Here is a 20,982-nt window from a genome sequence, read left to right as displayed (position 1 = left end):
TCGGGCTGCCCTGGAAAACTCCCCTTCAGCACAATGTCTGCTTATATTGGTGTCCCTTTAGCAGACTCTGGAAAGGAAAGCTTCCAGTCCCTTGGTAAGAGGAAGAATTTGAGATTTGTGAGTTAGGAGGATTGCTGGAGTAGACTCAGAAGTCATGGTGCTAAAATTAGTTTCTTTCTAGCAAGACCTCAGGTTACTGTCACTAAATGGGCACTAAATGCTAAAGTCATTCTTTACAGTTGGCAGGGAAAGAGATTTCTTACCTGGCACATTGCTGATCTTTATTTAGGTGTTTCATGAATAGGGCAAAAGCAGAGATCTCACTAGAAAGTTGCGGGGGGGGGGGGGGGGGAGATGTATTCAATGATATTTCTAAAATCAAAGAAACTGATTTTATTTTTATTTTGCCAGAAAAAAATGTGTTGATCCTTGTCAATGGGCAGGTGCTTAATATCATGTCACAATACATGGAAACTTTTTTTTTTTTTTTTTTGCGGTACGCGGGCCTCTCACTGTTGTGGCCTCTCCCATTGTGGAGCACAGGCTCCAGACGCGCAGGCTCAGCGGCCATGGCTCACGGGCCCAGCCGCTCCGCAGCATGTGGGATCTTCCCGGACCGGGGCACGAACCCGTGTCCCCTGCATCGGCAGGCGGACTCTCAACCACTGCGCCACCAGGGAAGCCCGGAAACTTTTTCTTTTTTTATAGGATAATGGGTCATGATGGGACATTGGCTTGGCTTCATCTTCCAGTAAGATCTAATTAGCCATGGGAAAAGAGACACACACAGCCCTCAGGGAACTGAGTTAAACCTCATGAGCAATTTGACCATGTATAAGTGAGGGAGTCATTTCCCCAGTATTTATTCAGTGCCTACTGTGAGCCAGATGCCAGTGGTAAGCAAGGCAAAGATGTTCCTTGCCTGCATGGAGCTTATGGTCTTGGACCTAAGATGGTGGTTCTGTTGCTAGCTGAGGACACATCCTATTTGGTAGGAAGCTCTAATCAGGAAACTAGATTACTTTTAAAAAGTGTTTGCTACAGACCTAATCAGAACAGAATTTAGATGTTCCAAGTGGAAACATCCTGTAACCTGCACTAAGCGAAACACCCTTTAGCAATCCAGGAATATTTTTCACTTATGGTTAATTCAAGTTTCTCTACAAATGTGTCTTTCTGAACATCCTTTCCTTCTGCAAGTTATATCACCATTTTTCTCAACCTTGTTACAGTTATGGACTTCATGAAAATGCTTGCATTATGTTTCTAAACAGTCTTCCTCCTTTCTTCAGAAGAATACACTCCAGTTCAGTACTTCTCAAACTTAGCTGCATGTTGGAATCACCTGGGGAACTTTTGAAAGTTCAGCTGTCTGGGCCACACCCCAGACCGATAAATCAGAACCTCAGGATGTGCAGCCAGAGCGGCGGTATTTTAAAGCTCCCAGGTAGTTCCAGTGTGCCGTCAAGGTTGAGACCAGCTGCTCTTGTAAATGGGAATCTTCAGCGTGAACTGTAAATTCCAAACATATGTGGTGTTCTTGCCGTTTGACCTCTGCATGAGATGCCCTTGTAAAACATCCTACATCACCCACACTTCATCTTAACCTAAACCTAATCTGTGTATATGTAATATTCCTAAAACCAAGCAGGTTACATTTTTACTCTTTTTAAGCAGACCTTTCAGCCAAGGCCAAATCCAACCATTCATATGTCTACAGCAAATCTTATGATGGCCATAAAATCTTTAGAAGTTAGTTTTCCTTCTCCATGCAATAAATGCTTTGGGGTTCTTTTTCCCCAGTTTCTTGCGAGAATTCGGATTTGTTTTTCATGATAGTTAACTGTTCTCTCCATTTTCCTGTCTAAACCTCCTCAGTTAATCTTCCAAACATCTTGATTTTCAATAATCTATTTATGTATTATTTATTTTATAAATAAACTTATTTGGGGGGAAGGCAGAGTAGAGATTTGGTTGGGCACTTTTAAGATACTTTTACCTGGTTTTTGATACAGAAGTAGAAAGGTTTTTTTTCTTTTAATTTATTCACATAAATACCCCAGATGCTATCATACATTTTCCTGGATTCTCAGCAAAATTGGAACACATGGAAATGTCAAAGCTCGTAGGGTTGAACATTAGGAACGCATATAATTAAGGACTTAAAAGTACCATAAGCTGAAGTGCAAGGGCTCAGAGTGTGACTCAAGAGGAGGTATTCAAATCAGTGCAAAAATGAAAATTTCTATGATATTGTCCACTCAAGTGAAAATAAACTGATAGATCATAGAGAAAATTCTGCCTTTCTTCTTCAGCGAAAATTGACTGCAGGAATTAAGATCCTGCCTTTTGGAGAGCCCTGGGCATCACTTTAAAAATGGGACAGGACACTAGAAGAAATTTTTTTGAATGTTTCTAATTCTGCCTCTTGACCCGACTGACAGTTCCCATGAGAACGTTTTTCAGCTGAGCTGGTGAAAACCTTTCATTTACTTTCGTCTCTCTCTAAACGGAAGAGGGAAACTGATGCATTAAACCATGGGATGATGACACATGCATTTGACTGCAAAACATTCCAGTGCCAGCTGGGTGAATAGCTCTGCCTTGCTGGCCGCGTGTAATCTGATGTCAGTTTGGAAAACAGATTAGAGTGGAACATTGATACCGAAAATAAGGTGAAAGTGAATTAAAGTTCATTGAGGAGAAAAATCTAGCTATGAATCCTGGTAGAACATATCTAGTTTTGCAAAGGCAGAGAATTATAATCCAGATACTCCCAATTCTACACAATTCAGTTTGGATATTCTTATAACTGCAAACATGGCCTTAGATCTCTGAGGAATATTTATAGCATCTCCATGAAATAACAAGTGCTATTCTTTTAAAAAATGAGATTAAATTCAAAACGGTGTTGGGCAATCTGATTCAACTTTTTTCTAAGTACTTATCTGATAGGTCTTAGAATGGATTAGAATGGATAGGTGGTTTACTGGGGAAACCTATTAGTGTGCTGTAGACCAAAGCAGGACAGCAGTGGCTGAGTATTTCACTTTTCGTATGATCGAGCTAGTTTTGTACAGGCCAAATGCTAGTTATTTGGATTCAGGCACTCTTATTCATCTTGCCCTTACAACCTCGTTGAAAGTGGCCATATACAGTAAGGGTGTGATAGGCAAGGTGCAACGATTGTTTCAAATAAAACAATCTATTAGTTGGGGAAGGGTCAGTGTAAGACCAACTGGTAGGTTCGTCTCATGATTATAGGATTCGTTTTCTAAAATATTGTTTTAAAAGAAAATTGATTCTAGTTACAGGCAACACTTTTTGTTCCAGTTTTTTGCCTTTAATTTTGTCCTTTATTTGCTAGAGAACTTGTAGTTGAAGAGAAAGGAGACAATTTAAAGTAGATTTTAGAACGAAAATGGTGAGAATTAATATGGTTCATAAGATGTATATGCTCGTTCATCAGTGTTGTTGCTTTAACTTTTTAAATCAAAGGCTATTTAAAAATATTTAAGAGCACTATAATGGTATTGATATTTTTCTAAAATTGACCATAATTGAGTATGTACCTAGAAGAAAAATGTTACATATTTAAAGGAAAGTTTTTTGTAACTTCAGCCAGTCATTCAATTTTGTGACTGTCTTAAAAGGAAAATATTTAATATTAAATGTTTTTCTCTGATTTTGAGGATTTTTTTTTTTTTTTTTTTTTTGCGGTACGTGGGCCTTTCACTGTTGTGGCCTCTCCCGCTGCGGAGCACAGGCTCCGGACATGCAGGATCAGCGGCCATGGCTCACGGGCCCAGCCGCTCCGCAGCCTATGGGATCTTCCCGGACCGGGGCACGAACCCATGTCCCCTGCATCGGCAGGCGGACTCTCAACCACTGCGCCACCAGGGAAGCCCGAGGATTATTTTTTTTAAGTTTACTTTCTTAAAAAAAAAAAAAAAAAAAATGTGGTTCCTGTTTTGGGGCCCATTTCTTGAAATTGTGAATTTTTAAAAATGGATTGTTAATTGCACTGTATTTTTCTGTAGGAACAGCATTATAAATGGGGACTGCCCAAGGGCTTTCCACCGAGTAAATCTTTGCTAAGACCAACAGCACATTTTAAAGCAGTAATATAGCCCACCTCCTCTGAAACAGTGCTGTTACAAAGTTTTATAACTTTTGGATAAATGTACCATTTCATTTATTATGCAACAGACACAATACGTTAAATAAAATATTATGTATTTTACATTGTATGTAAAATATGGAACCCCCCCACCCAACTTGTTATATCCAAAATTTGACCTCAGACGAAAGTGTTGAGCTATGAGAAACATCAGTTAAATATGTAATTAATAGTACTTTTTGCTGAAATAAGTCACGATCTTAGTGTTTGAACTGCCACACCCCGCCCCACCCGTTTCCTACATGATATTCACCTGCAAATTCCTTCCCATCCACCATCCTAATGATGGCGGTGATGGAGCTGCCTCCTTTATTTTACATCTTCCTTTCAATATACATTATTTTTAAAGAGTATAAGATTTAAATATCTCTCTTAAAGAGCGTAAGATGTCATTAGCCTTCTTTGCTGAGAATATACGAATATGGTAACAGGCCAGTACTTTTGATCCCTCTTTCAAAATCACTCCAAGTGGAAAGCTCATGGTTGACACTTAAGGGTATAAACTAGTTATGAACTTTATTGGGAGTATGAGTTTATCCCTCAGTCTTGAGGGATAAATGTTCTTTAGACAATGGAGAAAAATTCCATGCATGGAGCATGGGTAGCAGACTGGAGGGAGAGGAGGTGAGTCATTCATGGGAGCACTCAGCTCCTGCCTACTTCCTCCTTTGGAGACTTTTTTTTTTTTTTTTTTTGCGGTACGCGGACCTCTCCCGTTGCGGAGCACAGGCTCCGGACGCGCAGGCTCAGCAGCCATGGCTCACGGGCCCAGCCGCTCCGCGGCATTGTGGGATCTTCCCGGACCGGGGCATGAACCCGTGTTCCCTGCACTGGCAGGCAGACTCTCAACCACTGCGCCACCAGGGAAGCCCTCCTTTGGAGACTTTGATTCATGGGACTGCTGTGTGCAAGAGCGAGCCCGGCTCGGGGATTGCTAGCCACCCACAGAGTTCTTGCCAAACCAAAAAAGCACCCAAATATCAAGTTGCTTTGGTGCCTTCATATTCAAGTGACGGTTCCTAGACCCAGTTTAGCTGTTTTATAAAGGGGAGTGGGAAAACCGCGTGATATTTAATGCCTGTATAAATGAAGAAATTGGACCTGTGCAGGTTGCAGTTTATGGACTGTCACCAGACATTTCCTTAATTTTCTGCAAATTATAAATTTTTGCAATTTATTTTTAACGATTTGTGAAGTCTCATTTCCCAAACATTTGGGCACTATCAACAACTTAAACGTTAATCAGAGGAAATGTGATTGCCTTCATTTTCAGCAATAATGTATCGCTCTGACGATTCATGACATATTTGGGGGCTGTGAGGTAGGTTTGCAGTAGAGACTGAGGTATTTCTGTGGGGAAGTCAGCTGGTTTGGGCCTTAATGATTGTGCTGTTGATTTTGGTTTTTGCTCTTTAAGCAGCAGGATCAGGTCAGAGAGTCAAGTTTTTGTTCTTAGGCTGTCTTCAGAACACTCTCATTTCCCTCTTTTGTGTTTGAAGGGGGGATACAGCTCATGCAGCACAGGCGTGGGTCGCTGTGGTGAGAAAGGGGGATGCCCTGGATCTTGCTGAATCTCTTCACTCTTTCGGTGACCTGCCAACTGCCTTTGTTCCTGAGTCTTTGGGTGGATGTGTCAGACACATTTTATTTTCCTGATAATTTAGCATTAGAAGTATTTGATTCTGAAGCCTTAGGACTTCCAGCGAGTTATATGGTATATTATTTCAGTCAGACTGTTTTTTATCCTGAATAGCTCTCACCTAGCAGAACCCCAATTCAGATACCACACGTAGGTATCGTGTTCCTGTCTTTTGAGATGATGGGACACGTATCTCGATCTAAAGTTTTGTGCAAGTCAGAAATATAGCCTGGGGAATTCCCTGGTGGTCCAGCGGTTAGGACTCCACACTTTCACTGCCGAGGGTCTGGGTTCAATCTCTGGTCGAGGAACTAAGATCCCACAAGCTGTGGGGCACAGCCAAAAAAATAAAGAAAAAAAAAGAAATACAGCCTGGATGATAAAATCTGTCATTTGCACCGATGAATAACTGTCAATGAGTGTTTACTTTTAGAAGTTTATTGCAAATTGAGAACTGACTGCATTTTGTGTAATCTGTCCCTTTGTGCACCAGAATGCAGTAAGTATGAACTGTTTGCAGTGCCGGTCTGTTGCATGCTCCTGTGTTAATAGCTTCTCCAACTGTGTGAAGTTTGCAGTAAATGACCATTGATTAACTGTGTGTGGATATGAAATACAGAATTCATACAAGAACTTATAAAAATTGAGAGGAAATTTACTTTAGCTCAGACTTACTCCTTAGGTTGTGTTGTAATTGTGAAGCTTTGCCTCTGGTTTCTAATCTGCTTGTGTGTATTTCATAGTCCCGTTCTGGAAGCGTACCTCCAGCTATTCACAGCCATAGACTGTGTCAGAGACACCAGTTGTTCTCCCCTCCCTTCTCCTCATTAGTTGCCATTTGAAAATTTAGCATAATTTTGTCTAAATAGCTCCATAGGCACAGCCCTATTAAATAGCAGAAAGGATTTACTCCATGAATTTGTTTTCTAAAAACAACCAAAGATCTCCTATAAGTCACTAAAATTTTAATTTTATTTATAAGTTTTAATTTGGGGTAGTAGCACTATATAGGGATATATTTTACCAAACTGAGAAAGCCAGACTTCCTCATAAAGAAATGGCCTTATACTGATTATAAGGCATCTATATCAGACTGACTTCAGCCTCTGGTCAAAATTGTTAAGCTCTGAGGATTGGAACACATGGTTTTTAAAACGTAACATGAAAATGGGGACTGGGGAATGACCTTTGTGTCCAGGACTATATTTGTTGAACGTTTTGGTGATAAATGTGTGCCTTTTAAGTAAGAACCTTCAGGATTTAAAACAAAGAAAGAAACTTTTATCTTCGACTACATTTAACATTAAAAGATTAGTCAGTGATAATGTATTTTATGTGTCACTTATGGTTTTGAGTTTAAAATTTCCCCAGATTAATTAGTTCACTAGTGATTAGAAATCCTCAGCCACCTTCCAGGAAGGCATGTGGTGAGATGCTGCGTCCTAGGTATCCTTTTACAATTTGTCCTGGTTGCACCAAACTTGATTTTGAAAGATCAACTTTCAAAAAAGTCTTTGACTTTGGATTTCATCATTTATGGAAAGATTTGAAGGCAGCTGCTCTGTATTCACAGGGAGTGGCAAGCTTCTGCCGTTACAGGTGAACCCTCATAGCCAGTTAGGCCAGGACTGGCCACCTCAGTGGGAAAAGAGTCTGGTTTATCAGTGGTGGGGTCACCATCTCTCACTCCCACTGCCACCATCGCCTCTCTCTGCAGAGAGGGGGAGAGAGGTGAAAATAACAAGTTTTATTGCTAGATCTACCTCTTTTTGGATGGTGTGGTTCTTGGTGAAGTATATTCATCCAACAGACCTGCATTTGTGCCCTCAATATGTACAGCAATACGTTAAGCCCTGCAGATCGTTCAGAAATGATGTAGGCATAGATCTTCACAGGCAATAACTCTGATATGAAGAAGACACTGCTGAGAATCATAAGAGTGATAAATGTGTGACCCTTCTGAGAGGAGAGAGTTTCTAGCTAGGAGATGATTTTGATGTGCTGATTCCCTTGAGTCTGTATTTTGTGGACACTTCATTCGTGTAGTTAGCCAATACATGCTGAGTGCTTGCTAGGTGCAAGGTGCTGCAGGCATGGGCTTCCATTGGTGAACAAGAGATGTATGGTCAACCCTTGCCCTTAAGAAATGTGCAATCTAGAGAGACAGATAAATATGACACTAATCAATACATGTGAATGCACATGTACACGCATGTATACACATAGCATGATTTTTCAAAAGTGCTGGTATGTAAGTGTCAGAATGAGGGATCTGACCCTGGGTAGGGGAGTAAGAGGTCAGGTCAGAAAGACTTTCTTGAGCTCCAGAGTTGAGAATGGAAGATTGAGAACTTGGGTGACAGAGATGATGAATCTCACTGTTTCTTTGCTGATCCTCTAGGGGGAAATGTATTTCTTTCTCATTTTTTTACCACGTTTGTGGGCTGCTTATTTGTCAACTAAAATTCTTCATTCTCCAAATAGTGTGTAACTTGTATATCCTTCATTCATTCACTGGACTCATGAATCGTTTCTTGGGTGCCTGTGATGTGCCAGCCTCTGGGTGTGTGCTGGGCCGCAGTTAAGTCTGCAAGACTGTGTGTGGCGTTTCTTGTGGAGTGAGATGTTAGAGTGGCATGGTCATGGGAGTGCCAGTCATGGGGCTTGCTTTACAAGGCTGTCTTCATTTTTCTCCATATAGGACAACAGCTTTGAGCAGTTCATTATTAATTATTGTAATGAAAAGCTGCAACAAATCTTCATTGAGTTGACTCTTAAAGAAGAGCAGGAGGAATATATACGGGAGGTAATATTGAAAAAAATTTTACATATTCCTTTACTCATAATACAAATTCTGGATTCAGAAGACTGTACAAACATGACCCTAAAATCAGATTTTTCAAAGTTTAGCCATATTGTACCTTTTAAAAATTTGTTTGGTATGACATCTAAGCTAACTGGGATTTTCTTTGCTGCTAGTGCCCAGGACAGTGCTCAGCACATAGTAGGTGCTCAGTGAACATCAGCTGACCAACTTGAGTCTCACTGGATTCAAGTAGAGTGAAGTAAAATAATACCCTGTTAAAAAACTAGTCTGAGATGAATGGACAAAAAAACAGCGGTGCATCCGTACAAGGTTCTAGTACTCAGCAATAAGAAGGAGCAAACAGCTGATACACACAATGGCATGAAGGAATCTCAGATGCATTTTGCTAAATGAAAGAAGCCAGACTCAAAAGGCTCCATATGTATGAGTTAATTTATATGTCATTCTACAAAAGTCAAAGCTATAGAGTCAAAGTGTCTAATAGTCAGTAGTGGCCAGAGGATAGGAGTGTGACTGCCAAGGGGGAGCACAAGGGAATTTTGGAGGCTGGCTGTGGTGGTGGTTACCTGATGCTACGCATCTGACAAAACCTAAGAGAACTGTATACCAAAGAAGTCAATTATCACCGTATATAAATTTGAAAATACTTTACTATTTCAGTATTTAACAATATTTTAATATTTTGTTCAATCTTGAAAAGCATTGATTTTTAAAAATTTTATAATAAAAACAGGTAACATTTGTTGAGTGCTTACTATATGCCAGGTATTATACTAGTGCTGTGGATGGATTATCTCACTGAATGTCGTTGGAAAATAATCAGAAGTAATATTTACAGAGTCCTTTCATCCTTAATTGTAAAACACATACTTGGTTTTCACCCTTTCAGTTTTTAAATAGCCAGTGTTTTTCTAAGTATAAATTTATTTATATCAGACAAAAAGGAGAAATTTTTTTGTATATATCGTATTATATTTTTGTTTCTCTTTCATTTATTTGCTTTAATATTTTAGTAATATTACTTCCTTCTCTTCATTTTCTATAGTGTCATTTTAAGTCATTAAGGACACAGAATCCTCTTTTTTTGGCTTCTCAGTATAGATTTTTCTAAAGTGATTATTATTCCCAGTGACTTAGTAAAATAACTCATCTACTCAAAAACTAAATCATGAATGTTTCATCTTTCATTTGAAATGATTATCATGCTTTAGAAACATTTTATACTTGAATGGCACCTTTTGTAACGTAAACATCCTAAAAGCCAGATTCATTCTCTTCCTGTCTTATCATCATAAAGAGAATGCGCAAACTTTGATCTGTAACTTAAAACAGTTTGTACAGATTGTCTAAAACACTTCTAAGAGTATATAGGAAGATCCTTAGCTTGCCGTATGAATTAACTTTCTTCCCCTTAGAAGAAAAATAAATGTTTACACTTATGGAGAGTGTAAGCAGATACAGAATGATTACACTTGGCCTCCCAGATTTGGCTTTGTAGCTAGTGTTAGAACCAGTGGATAGGTTTTCATGTCTTTCCTTATGTTGAAAATACTTATCTTAGCACTGTTCTGTTTTTACATTTGAAATAGTTAACGGCCCTACAATATGGGGTTGACTCTAAAATTAATTTCTTCCTTGTGATTACAAATTAAGAACAGAAAAATCTGGGGATCAAGTTCTGACTTATTTCCTTGTAAACATTGTAAATATACAAAAAGTAATATTGACCCAAGGGCCTGTTGAATAAATGACCCGGGGCCAGCGAAGTGCATGGGAAATTGCCACAGATGGGAGGGTGGAAGGGGAGACAGCCTCAGCACAGGTCAAGGGCGGTTGTTTCAGTCGGATCGTGTCAGTGCTAGACTGCTGCATTATGAAAGTTTTGGGAACCGGAAGATGACATTTGCAGCACTGATTTTTATAAAGGAAATTTTCAGAGAGGAAGTGGAGTATAGTAAGATGGGCAAAGTCTTATGTTAGAGATGGTAGTGTTGTAGCATCATCATATGGGATTTGATTTTGTTCTGTTTTCTTTTTCAGGACATAGAATGGACTCACATTGAGTACTTCAATAATGCTATCATTTGTGACCTAATAGAAAATGTGAGTATTAGGTACAGTTTCCCAAAGAAGTTCTTGGTAGTGTAATTCACTACTTACGAACGATCTCACTGCCTTCAGTGTTGTCAAGCTTTTGTATTTTCACTATTTCGACACTTCAGAGAAATACAGAGTTCTGGAAACTTTATCACAACCTTAAGAACTCACACATGGTTCTCGAACACATACATAGACAGCTGGACTTTTTGATACTTAGCCAGGTTCCCCCATGCTAATCCTGTTGCCGTATCACAGAGCCCATTCATGACGCTCAGATGCCATGCCCTTAGGTGCACCATTCTTTCTTGTGTCCTGGGAACCCAGGTCCAATCCACAGCTCGTGGAAATATGAGCACTGATCAGAGGAGACTCAAAAAAAAGAAGGTGTTTGCCAAGTCAAAATATCCATTTCATTTCTAAAATTCTAGCGACCTCTTAACATAGTATTCAGTGCTTACTATCAAAAAGATAATTGTTCGTGAGGATGTGGGGAGATATGGTAACCCTTGTGTACTGATGGTAGGAATGTAAATTGGTGCAATCGCTATAGAAATTGGTATAGAAAAAAAAAAAGAAAACAGTATAGAGGTTCCTATAAAAAATTAAAATTAGATCTGTTATGTGACCCAACAATCCCACTCCTGGGTATATATCCAAAAGAAACAGGATCAGGATCTCAAAGAGATATCTTCACTCCCACGTTCACTGCAGCTTTATTCACAATAACCAAGATAGGGAAACCACCTAAGCGTCCGTCTACAGATGAATGGATAAAGAAGATGTGATGTATATGTACAATGGAATATTGTTCAGCCATGAGAAGGAAGGAAATCCTGCCATTTGTGACAACAAAGATGGACTTTGAGGGCATTATGTTAAGTGAAATATGTCAGAGAAAGACAAATACTGTATGATATCACTTATATGTAGAATCTTAAAAAAAAACAAACTCAGAAACAGAATAAAATGAATAGTGGTTGCCAGGGGCTAAAGTTTGGGGGAAATGGGGAGATGTAGGCCAAAGGGTACAAACTTCCACTTGAAAGATGAGTGAGTTCTGGGCTTTAATGTACAGTGTGGAGATTATAGTTAGCAATACTGTGTTATATATTATATACTTGAAAGTGGTTAAGAAGTAGGTCTTAAATGTTCTCATCACAAAAAAGAAATGGTAATTACGTGATGTGATAGAGGTAACTAACACTATGGTAGTGTATCAAATCAACATGTTGTATACCTTAAACTTGCACAGTATTTTATGTCAATTATATCTCAGTAAAGCTGGAAAAATTTTCTTAAAAAGTAACAACGACAACAAAACTCCATGCTGTTCAAGTAAAAATAAAGGAGGGTAAAGGGACCATCTCAGGAGCCAAGTTAAGTAGGATCCCAGGAGTGGCTGGTATGGACCATAGATTGCTTCAGGGACGTGAGAGATGGTGTGTGTGTGACTTGACAGGTGCCAAGGGCCGTGGGATTTTTCAGGTTACAAATTATGTACGTGAAAAGGCTTAACGTGTGAAAAATTACTGCATAATTTTTAGTAACCTTTCTGAATCTAAGATTTTTGTTTTTACATCATATTTATCATGTAGTTTATCATGAACGAATTGATTGCAAGAAGACTGATTTGTGTGTAAAAGCTTAGTCTTACTAAATCTTCCTGGCCTTAATAACAAAGTAGTTTGAAACAATGCATAAACTTTGTTTTCTACAGTCTTTTTAGCTCTCAGTGTAGGTGAGTGCTCTGCTTCAGCAATAGACTCACAGGCTCCAAATGTCCAGCAAATCATTTTCTCTTCATCTTTAACAAGACGTTTTGGATATTATTAATTAGCCAGTATCTTATCCCTCAGTATTCAAGATATTCTTGAAAGCCACCTCTTTGATTAAATTGAACTTTTAAAAAAATATTCTGAAGCATTACTATTTTTCAATTAAAAAATAAACTTTGTTTTGAAAAATGTAAACAGTGTTGGATTGTGAACACTAATATTCCACCTAAGCAATTTAAAACTCTAGTCTAAAATTTAGAAAATCAGTGGATTTCCTGAAAATTTTTTCTGGTAAATTTTGTGAGCAAAGTAGTTTGCTGGGGAGGTTTTAACTTTCAGAAGTCGTGACTATCACGTTTTTCTTCATAAAGGTAACATTGCACTTAATTATTTACCTTTAAGAAGGGAGAAAAAAAAAAACAGTGGTAATACACTTAATTTAACTAGATTATCTCAGCCAAAAATCCCCTTGCATATATGATTGAAGAAACTCATGTTCACGTAGGAGCCTGGATACATAAAGGAAATGTTTCCTTCCAGCATCGCCTAACAATAATGTTTACTCCGGGGATGTTATGAACACACTTGACTCCTGAGAATCCACACTTCCCCCAGATTTTGTGTGGAATGAATAAGTGCTGGTCAGAGGATGTCATGGCCTTGTAAGGAGAAGGGGAGAGGAGCCAAGGGGGACTTTGCCCTGGCGGAAGCCGGTGGGGCTCATGGTCAGTGGATTGTTCTCTGTGGAATGGAGATGTGTGGGCCTGTAGGGGCAATCAAAGGAACAACAGCCTTTATTTAGCAAAGTAGAAGATTCCTGACTTTTGATTCTCTTTAGCTGGGCTGACTGCTCTTGGGGTAAATATGATCACAGGGTCTGAATACCCAACAAACGAATTCTCACCCATGTTTAACATCCATTTCGAAATTTTATAGGGAAGGAGAATTTTATTCTAAACAGATATTCTTGAAACACAGCTTGATTGCATTGATCGTTAAAAGCAGCCTCCCGAATCACACCACTTTTTTTCCTCGAGAAAATAAACTTTATTTTGAACATAGGAACAATTTGGAAACATCTGAAACCAATTTCCTTCTCAAGCTGTGAGTCAAATAATGGCCTTAAGAGACTATGCTTTGTGATTTATGACCACATTATATAAGGAGACAGTATTGTCACATTAGTTTCTGACTTTTAGATTTGTTTATGAATCTTTGAGGTCTGACTTGCCTTTTGCTAAACAACATGAATTTCAGTTATCAACCCGTGGCTGAGGTGATACCTAAGTCCTGTTCTGCCGTCGGGGAGGCATCGTGGGCTGCGGGGTGGGGGGAGACTCATGCAGATACTTCCTCCCTCCCCACCCCCCAGAGCACCTGGGACCCCGCTGGAAGAGGGCTGATTTCTGTGGGGGGCGTTTTGTTACTTGTTTTGATTCTCTGCTCTTTGTTGTGCCTGAACGGAATTTTCTTGTGACTAAGTCGATTGTGTTTAATGGCATAATTAGGAATAATTATTAATACAGAGAGGAAGGAAGGAAACCCTTTTATCTCCTTTCGCCCAGAACACAAACGGAATCCTGGCCATGCTGGATGAGGAGTGCCTGAGGCCAGGCACGGTCACCGACGAGACCTTCTTGGAAAAGCTGAACCAAGTGTGCGCCACTCACCAGCACTTTGAGAGCAGGATGAGCAAGTGTTCCCGGTTCCTCAACGACACGTCCCTGCCTCACAGCTGCTTCAGGATCCAGCATTACGCCGGCAAGGTGCGGGAGCCCGGGCCCCCCTGGAGGACCCCGAGCCTCAGCCTCAGAGATGGCGTTCTGACCAGCGCCAGCTCCAGAGGATAAATGGAGCTGCTGAAAGCATGGAGTCAGTAAATGTTCAGTGGGAATAGAATATGGACCATGTTGAGCAAAATCTTACTGAGAGCTGAAAGGAAAGCCAGTGGCTTTAATGAAAGAGTTCAAGTATATATTAAAAATCGATTTTATTATTTTCAAGCTCTGAAAGCTAGCCTATAAAAAAGATCTATCAACACTGATAAAAGATTTGCCAGTAAAAAATTAGCATTCACTAAAGACTTACAGTAACACCATTGTAAAGCAATTATACTCCAATAAAGATGTTAAAAATAAAAAAGACTTACAGTAAGGTTTTAAAAGCACCAACCATTTAGCAAAATAATGAATTCTTAGATTGAATTTTGAAACGACACTGGAGAAAACATCTACTTTTTTTTTTAAGCATTTATTAATTTGGTTAGTATTTGGGGTAATTAATTTTATGTCATCAACTATATAAAGATAATATTAAAAACAGTTGGGACAATAGATTGATTTTGGGGGTCCTGAATGATTATTGATTGGAGTTAATACCTCCTTTCTTATAAATAAGCTTGCAAACTTCAAAGGGGAAAAAATCTGATTATGGCTTTAGTAAAAATGAAGTATATAGTACCTTTTCCTTTAATTTCAAAATGCTGGAACTTGGTACTTCATTTTTTTTCACTAGCCCATGTTATTAAGAGATACTTTCCTGGTCAGTTTCTCTGCTGGTTTAGGATGTCTATGAAAATATCTGTTATCTCAATTTCCCCCGTCTCCTTTTAAACACACTAGAATTGGCACATGTAAACTAAAAAATACAAGTAAAACCTCAAAAATATGCTTGAACACCAAAAAAACCCTAAAATCCTTTGAAAATGTTATAATAACATTTTTGGAGTTTATTCTTGCAAATCCTGAAGGGTAATAGAATTTATTTTGAACTCTTCTGTGATTTAGACAGATGGAATTTAAACTTGGAGGCTAATTTGGTATTAGAGTGTGACTAACTTGTTGGAGATTTTTTGATGGAGAAAGAAGAGGCTGCAGTATAGATAGTCTCGGGATATTTTTAACAGTTGTTTGATGTTCTAGCGTGCAGTGTGTCAGCCACTGAGTCCCATGTGCTGCTGCTCATAGGTGCTGTACCAAGTGGAAGGATTTGTGGATAAGAACAACGACCTTCTCTATAGAGACCTGTCCCAAGCCATGTGGAAGGCCGGCCATGCCCTCATCAAGTCTTTGTTCCCCGAAGGGAACCCTGCCAAGATCAACCTAAAAAGGCCTCCTACAGCCGGCTCACAGTTCAAGGCATCGGTGGCCACTCTGATGAAAAACCTACAGACCAAGAATCCAAACTACATTAGGTATTTCTGGCACATAAAATTCTTTGACCATTCGATTATGAAGGCACTCTCAAGGAAGATCATTTACCTGTTTGCTTAAATCTGAGCGTAACCCAAGGAGAGGATAACTAAAGTACTTAGGGGTCAAATAATACGGTGTCTTGGGTTTGCTTAAAAAATACTCCAGTGGCCTCAAAATAGGGAATTTTAAAAAGGGAAAAGAAAAAAATTGTGGCGGGGGATGGGAATAGATACTTAATGAAATTGGGTTGTTGGCACATAGGAGTTCTCAACTTTGGGTTTTTTGGGGGTTTTTTTTAATGACAAGTTAAGAAACAAAATGTAAATTTTTTTCTGGTAAGCGTTTTGCATAAACTGTTTTGGTGGATTCATTTTGGATTCTTGTTATATTGACTTGGAGCATTGAAGCGCCTGGGGCTTCAGTTGCAGGTCTGGTGTGAGGAAGTATGTGCCTCTTTCTTCCCTGTGAGAGTTATAGGCCCAGAGAAACTAATGATTTCTGAAACAATCTAAATAATTTTTTCAAAACAGTAGAAAGAACTCCTTAAAAAGCATCTGGTCTCTGTCTCTCTCTCTCTCTCTCTTTTTTTTTTTTTTTTGTTTGCTTCTAGGGCATCTTAGTTCTCAAAATTCAGTAAAGACCAACTAGGATTAGAGTTTGTGATGTGTATATTTGGTGAACTAGGTAATAGAAGGTGTGTATCTGATGGGTCAGATTTCATGTGGCAGGTGCACACCCACATGTACCTTCTACAGTTGTCTTTGAAAATTCAGTTATGAGGAAGTTAGAGTGAAGAACATTTTTGTGTTTAACTTGTTGACCTAGTATTTATATTCATAACAAATGTAAATAGGTAAAATCCCCTGGTTTGATTGCAAACAGGTTAGAACATATATTAGGTTAAGGATCCTAGTTTCAAAAAAAATTAACCAAGAAACTTTGTGTGATCACTTGCTTTTGTTATTCTCATTTGAGTAAACTTTTTTTTTTTTAACCTTAAGATTCTGTTTTACTGAGGTATAATTTGCATGGAGTGATATGTACAGATCCTAGGTGAATGGCTCCATTGTTTTTTCGCCATTGTATACACTTTGGTAACCACCACTCAGGTCAAAACATGGAACATTCCCGTCACCCCAGAAAGTTCCTTTATTCCCCTTCCCTTTCAGTGGTTTTAATGTATCTCTAAGAAGTCTTAATTAATAAACTCCAAAGTTGTGAATATATTATTATATATATATTTTTAGAGTCTTTACAGTTTCAGATTTATTTTAAGGTCTATTTTTCCATATAGTTATCCTGTTGTTTTGGCACTACATATTGAAAAGAAAAAAAATCTCCATTTTCATTCATTTGCCCTGATGCCTTTATCGAAAATCAATTGAATGTATGTGTAGGAGTCTAGATCCAAACTCACTAGTTTGTTCCATTGATCTGTTTGTCCTTAAGCCAAGAAGTAGACATTACTTTTCTAAATGTAAAAGAAAAACCATAAAAACACCAAGGTCAAACTAGGTAAGATTTAGTTGTCCATATATTACATGTATGTGTGGAATTTGACAGTTGAAGTGAGGCAGACATAACTGTAAATGTTTAACAATATATTAATTAGGATATAGAGATTGCTCCAACAAGATCTGGAAATAATAGAGGCTTAAACAAGATTGACAGTTATTTCTTGTGTACTTCTAAGTGTATAGACTCCAGTGCTAATAGAGCAACGCCTTCTATGTTGTGGCTCTGCAGTTGCCAGGGTATTTCCTCTTATCTATATAGTCAAAGATAGCTCTCCACCTCGTCAACATTCCTGCCAGCATTTAGCAGAAGAGCAAAGGGAGAACAAGTCCCTTCCTTCTAAGGACACACTGGAAGTAGCAAACATTACTTATGCTCTGGCTAGAATTTTGGTCACATAGCCACACCTACTTGCAAAGGAAGCTGGGAAATGTAGTCTTTCCTTGGGCAGCAAAGTGCCCTATTGAAAAGGAGGGAGGTAATAGGGATTTAGCGAGACAGCAGTGTTTTTAACCTTTTCATTGAGGTATGTAATGTATGTACAATACAATAGAGTATATAAATCTTAATTGTACAGGTTGTTGAATTTTTACCTATGTATACACCTGTATAGCCTCATCCAAGCCAAGATATAAAACAAGTCTATCAACCCAGAAGGTTCCCTTGTGCCCTTTCCCTGTCGATCTCCACCCCTACCTCTCCCCAGAGGTAAAGCAACACTGAGTTCTCACTAGGAATTAGTTTTTCTAGAACTTCATATAAATGTAATCAAAATATGTACTCTTTTACATCAGACTTCTTTCATTAAACAGAATGTCAGTGATATTTACCCATGTTATTGTATGCATTATTCTTTTTTATTGCTGTATCTGCAGTGTAGTTATCTTCAGGTTTTTGTAAAACGATTTGAAATAATTTCAAAAGAAATGACTAGGTTTTCCAAGAATAATAAATAATTGTCTCACCTTGAAATAATTATATATGATGCTTTGTAAAACATGGACAGATAAATCCGTAAGAGAAGGAGTTTAAAACCTAAAATTTGTGTCATCTTTTAGGTGTATCAAACCGAATGATAAAAAGGCAGCACACATCTTCAACGAGGGTCTAGTATGTCATCAGGTCAGGTATCTGGGTCTTTTGGAGAATGTCCGCGTGAGGAGAGCAGGCTACGCCTTCAGGCAGGCCTATGAACCTTGCTTAGAAAGATACAAAATGCTTTGTAAACAAACATGGCCTCATTGGAAAGGACCAGCAAGGTAAGACATTCATTGATCATATTTAATTATGAAGTTTTAAAGCATACAGATACCATGTTGTTTTCTTCACGTGCTGTTTAGGCAAAACAGAATTCTATGAAAAGTTGGCTGTAACCTCTGTTTTGGACCATCTTCCAGCAGGATACCACTTTGTGCTAATTCTTATTAATTATTAGAAGTCTTGGTTTTCTTTAAGGTTTAAACACGGCTTATCAAATCCACATTTGGAACTTGTATGTCAATAAAACTTCTAAACTATGTCATGGCAAGTTAGCAGGAGGAGAATTTGTAATTGATGGGTATATTTGTGTAGACTCATACAAGGGTAGAGCTACAGGCATCTTGGATCACTGCTCTCAGCTCTTCGGGGTTTTTTTTTTCTGGGGAATTAACCCCAGAGAGAGTGAATGAAGGGTGGGGGTCCCACTCTTTGATCAAGTCTATACCAACCGAGAAATAGATACAGGAGCAGATAGGGTTCACAGTGTCAGTGTTATTGTGAGTAAAGCTGGATTGGAGAATATGGCAGAACTTGGGGCCATGTGGCGTTCAGCTCATCTGCCCTAAATTGCACTCATCCATCCAGTCACAGACAGAGTGCTGGACCACTGCAGACTCATCCCATGGAGCAGCCCCTGTGAGCTCTACATGCAGAGAGAACTTGTGTACTGGCAGGGGGGCTGCTGCAGAAGAGAAACCAGGCCTTGTCTGTGCAGTGACCTTCCTTCTGCTCTCACCAGTCCCAGAAGTTGCCCCTTTTCTGCAGGCCACAGAAGCTCTCCCAGCTACTACAGCAGGGCAGACGTGCCTGTTTTATGGGGATTTTTCTTTCACTGTACTGGTGTTGACTCCACATTGTCACTGGACCTGGCCTTTCACAGGAAAATCAGTAGGATTAGACACTTCACCGTGTATTACAAGAAGATAAACTCCAGACATATGGTGTGGTCCCTGATGCATAATTCAATACCCAAATAATGTAGGGTCTGGGTACTATTTCATTTCCCACTGCTAATTTCCAGGGTATTATGGTCAGCATCTACTATAATACACAGAACAAGGATTCACTCCCAGCCTGTCATCCAGTCCACAGGTTGGTGGGACGAAGTTTAGTACTAAAGTCTGACATTAAATCCACGGTCCAGGATGGAGAGGTCAGAGTCAAGTCCAGGCCTTGCTCCCACCCTGTGTTCTTTTGCATCCCATTGGCCTGGCACTTAGCACTCTTGGGACCTGCCCACAATCTGAGTAGCAGGAGCAGTGTTTAAAATGTTTGCAAGAAGTAACTGAGTGGGTTCAAAATAGATGTGAGTTTCTTGCATACCCTTCTGGCTCTGGTTGGTCCATTGTTACAAGTATATTTGATCACCTCTGCTAATGAAATCAAGAAATTGTCTTTAATACCATATTTTCTTAGAATACGTAGTTCTAAACCCAAAATGCTTTTTGAGCATTTACTAGATTTGGTTAAATTTGTGGAATTCACTCTGGAAATTCTTTGATGGAAGGATGCTTACTTGAAAGATCATTTATACTTGGAATTGAAGGGTTTTTTTATAATAATAAAAACTGAGAACCTAATATCATGTTTTAAGATAAGATAGCCTACTTTTGTAACTCAGAAAATTTGTTGTTTTTATTTATTTTTATAGAGCTGGTGTGGAGGTTTTGTTTAATGAATTGGAGATTCCTGTGGAAGAGTACTCCTTTGGTAGATCAAAGATATTCATTCGAAACCCAAGAACAGTATGTAATCGAAACGTTACACTCTGAATTTGTGTTATAATCATATGGGCAAATTCTTAAAGGATATTTAACTTTATAATGTTACCCAAGATGCTACCACGAATGTCACATTTTTGTGTTTTTCTGCAAATATCCAAAGGGGTGGCTTAATAAGGGATAATGGAAAAACATTTGTATTTTTTATGAAACACCAAAACTTTTGAGCTGATAGATTGTACAGCATTTAAGAAATCATAAAGAAACTGGTATTACAATAAAACCTCCCTAACTCGTAAAAATTGGAGGTTACTTCAGTCTGTATTTGTAATATCTGAATTATACAGTAATTTTAGGAAAGACAACACTGCTATTCAGAGGTACACGAAGGCACCCAAATTAAATTTTTTTTTAAGTTAAAAAGAACACTTAAAATTCTACTTAGTGAAGAACTCCATTGGAGCCTTTTTATAACTGAATAGACTAGCATGAAGTATAATTTACATAGCAGTTTATTGGAAATTTGGAGAATTAGGAAAGTGTTCAAATCGTCTGAGAGAGACCTTGCCGTCACCTCCCTTCCAGTAATTTCATCCTCACAGATAGTGTGAAGGTACATCTAGAGCTCAGTTCAGCCCTTACATGATTCGTCATAAATTCTAAAACACTGTACTCTAAATTGTGTATCTTGCGTGAATTCATCCCAATAGTTTTCTTCTGGACTACTATTCATAATATCTGTAATTAAGTAATTTTTTTTTCCTCAATGTG

The 20,982-nt window shown here is 38.7% G+C and overlaps 1 protein-coding gene across 3 annotated transcripts in view; it reads left to right on the top strand.

The window, feature by feature from the left end:
* Nucleotides 1–20,982, top strand: part of MYO1B (myosin IB) — a 182,526-nt gene that overhangs the window by 134,774 nt on the left and 26,770 nt on the right. For all 3 annotated transcript variants that reach the window (XM_067741166.1, XM_067741168.1, XM_067741167.1), the window contains exons 14-19: nt 8,521–8,625; nt 10,687–10,749; nt 14,087–14,287; nt 15,488–15,714; nt 18,289–18,489; nt 20,142–20,235. In XM_067741166.1, coding sequence (XP_067597267.1) covers nt 8,521–8,625; nt 10,687–10,749; nt 14,087–14,287; nt 15,488–15,714; nt 18,289–18,489; nt 20,142–20,235 — 891 coding nt within the window. The remainder of the gene's footprint in view (nt 1–8,520; nt 8,626–10,686; nt 10,750–14,086; nt 14,288–15,487; nt 15,715–18,288; nt 18,490–20,141; nt 20,236–20,982) is intronic.

Source organism: Pseudorca crassidens, chromosome 6, assembly GCF_039906515.1.
Source record: "Pseudorca crassidens isolate mPseCra1 chromosome 6, mPseCra1.hap1, whole genome shotgun sequence".
Taxonomy (NCBI): domain Eukaryota; kingdom Metazoa; phylum Chordata; class Mammalia; order Artiodactyla; family Delphinidae; genus Pseudorca; species Pseudorca crassidens.
The sequence above is the reverse complement of the archived record's forward strand: the minus strand, read 5'-3'. Positions and strand labels throughout refer to the sequence as shown.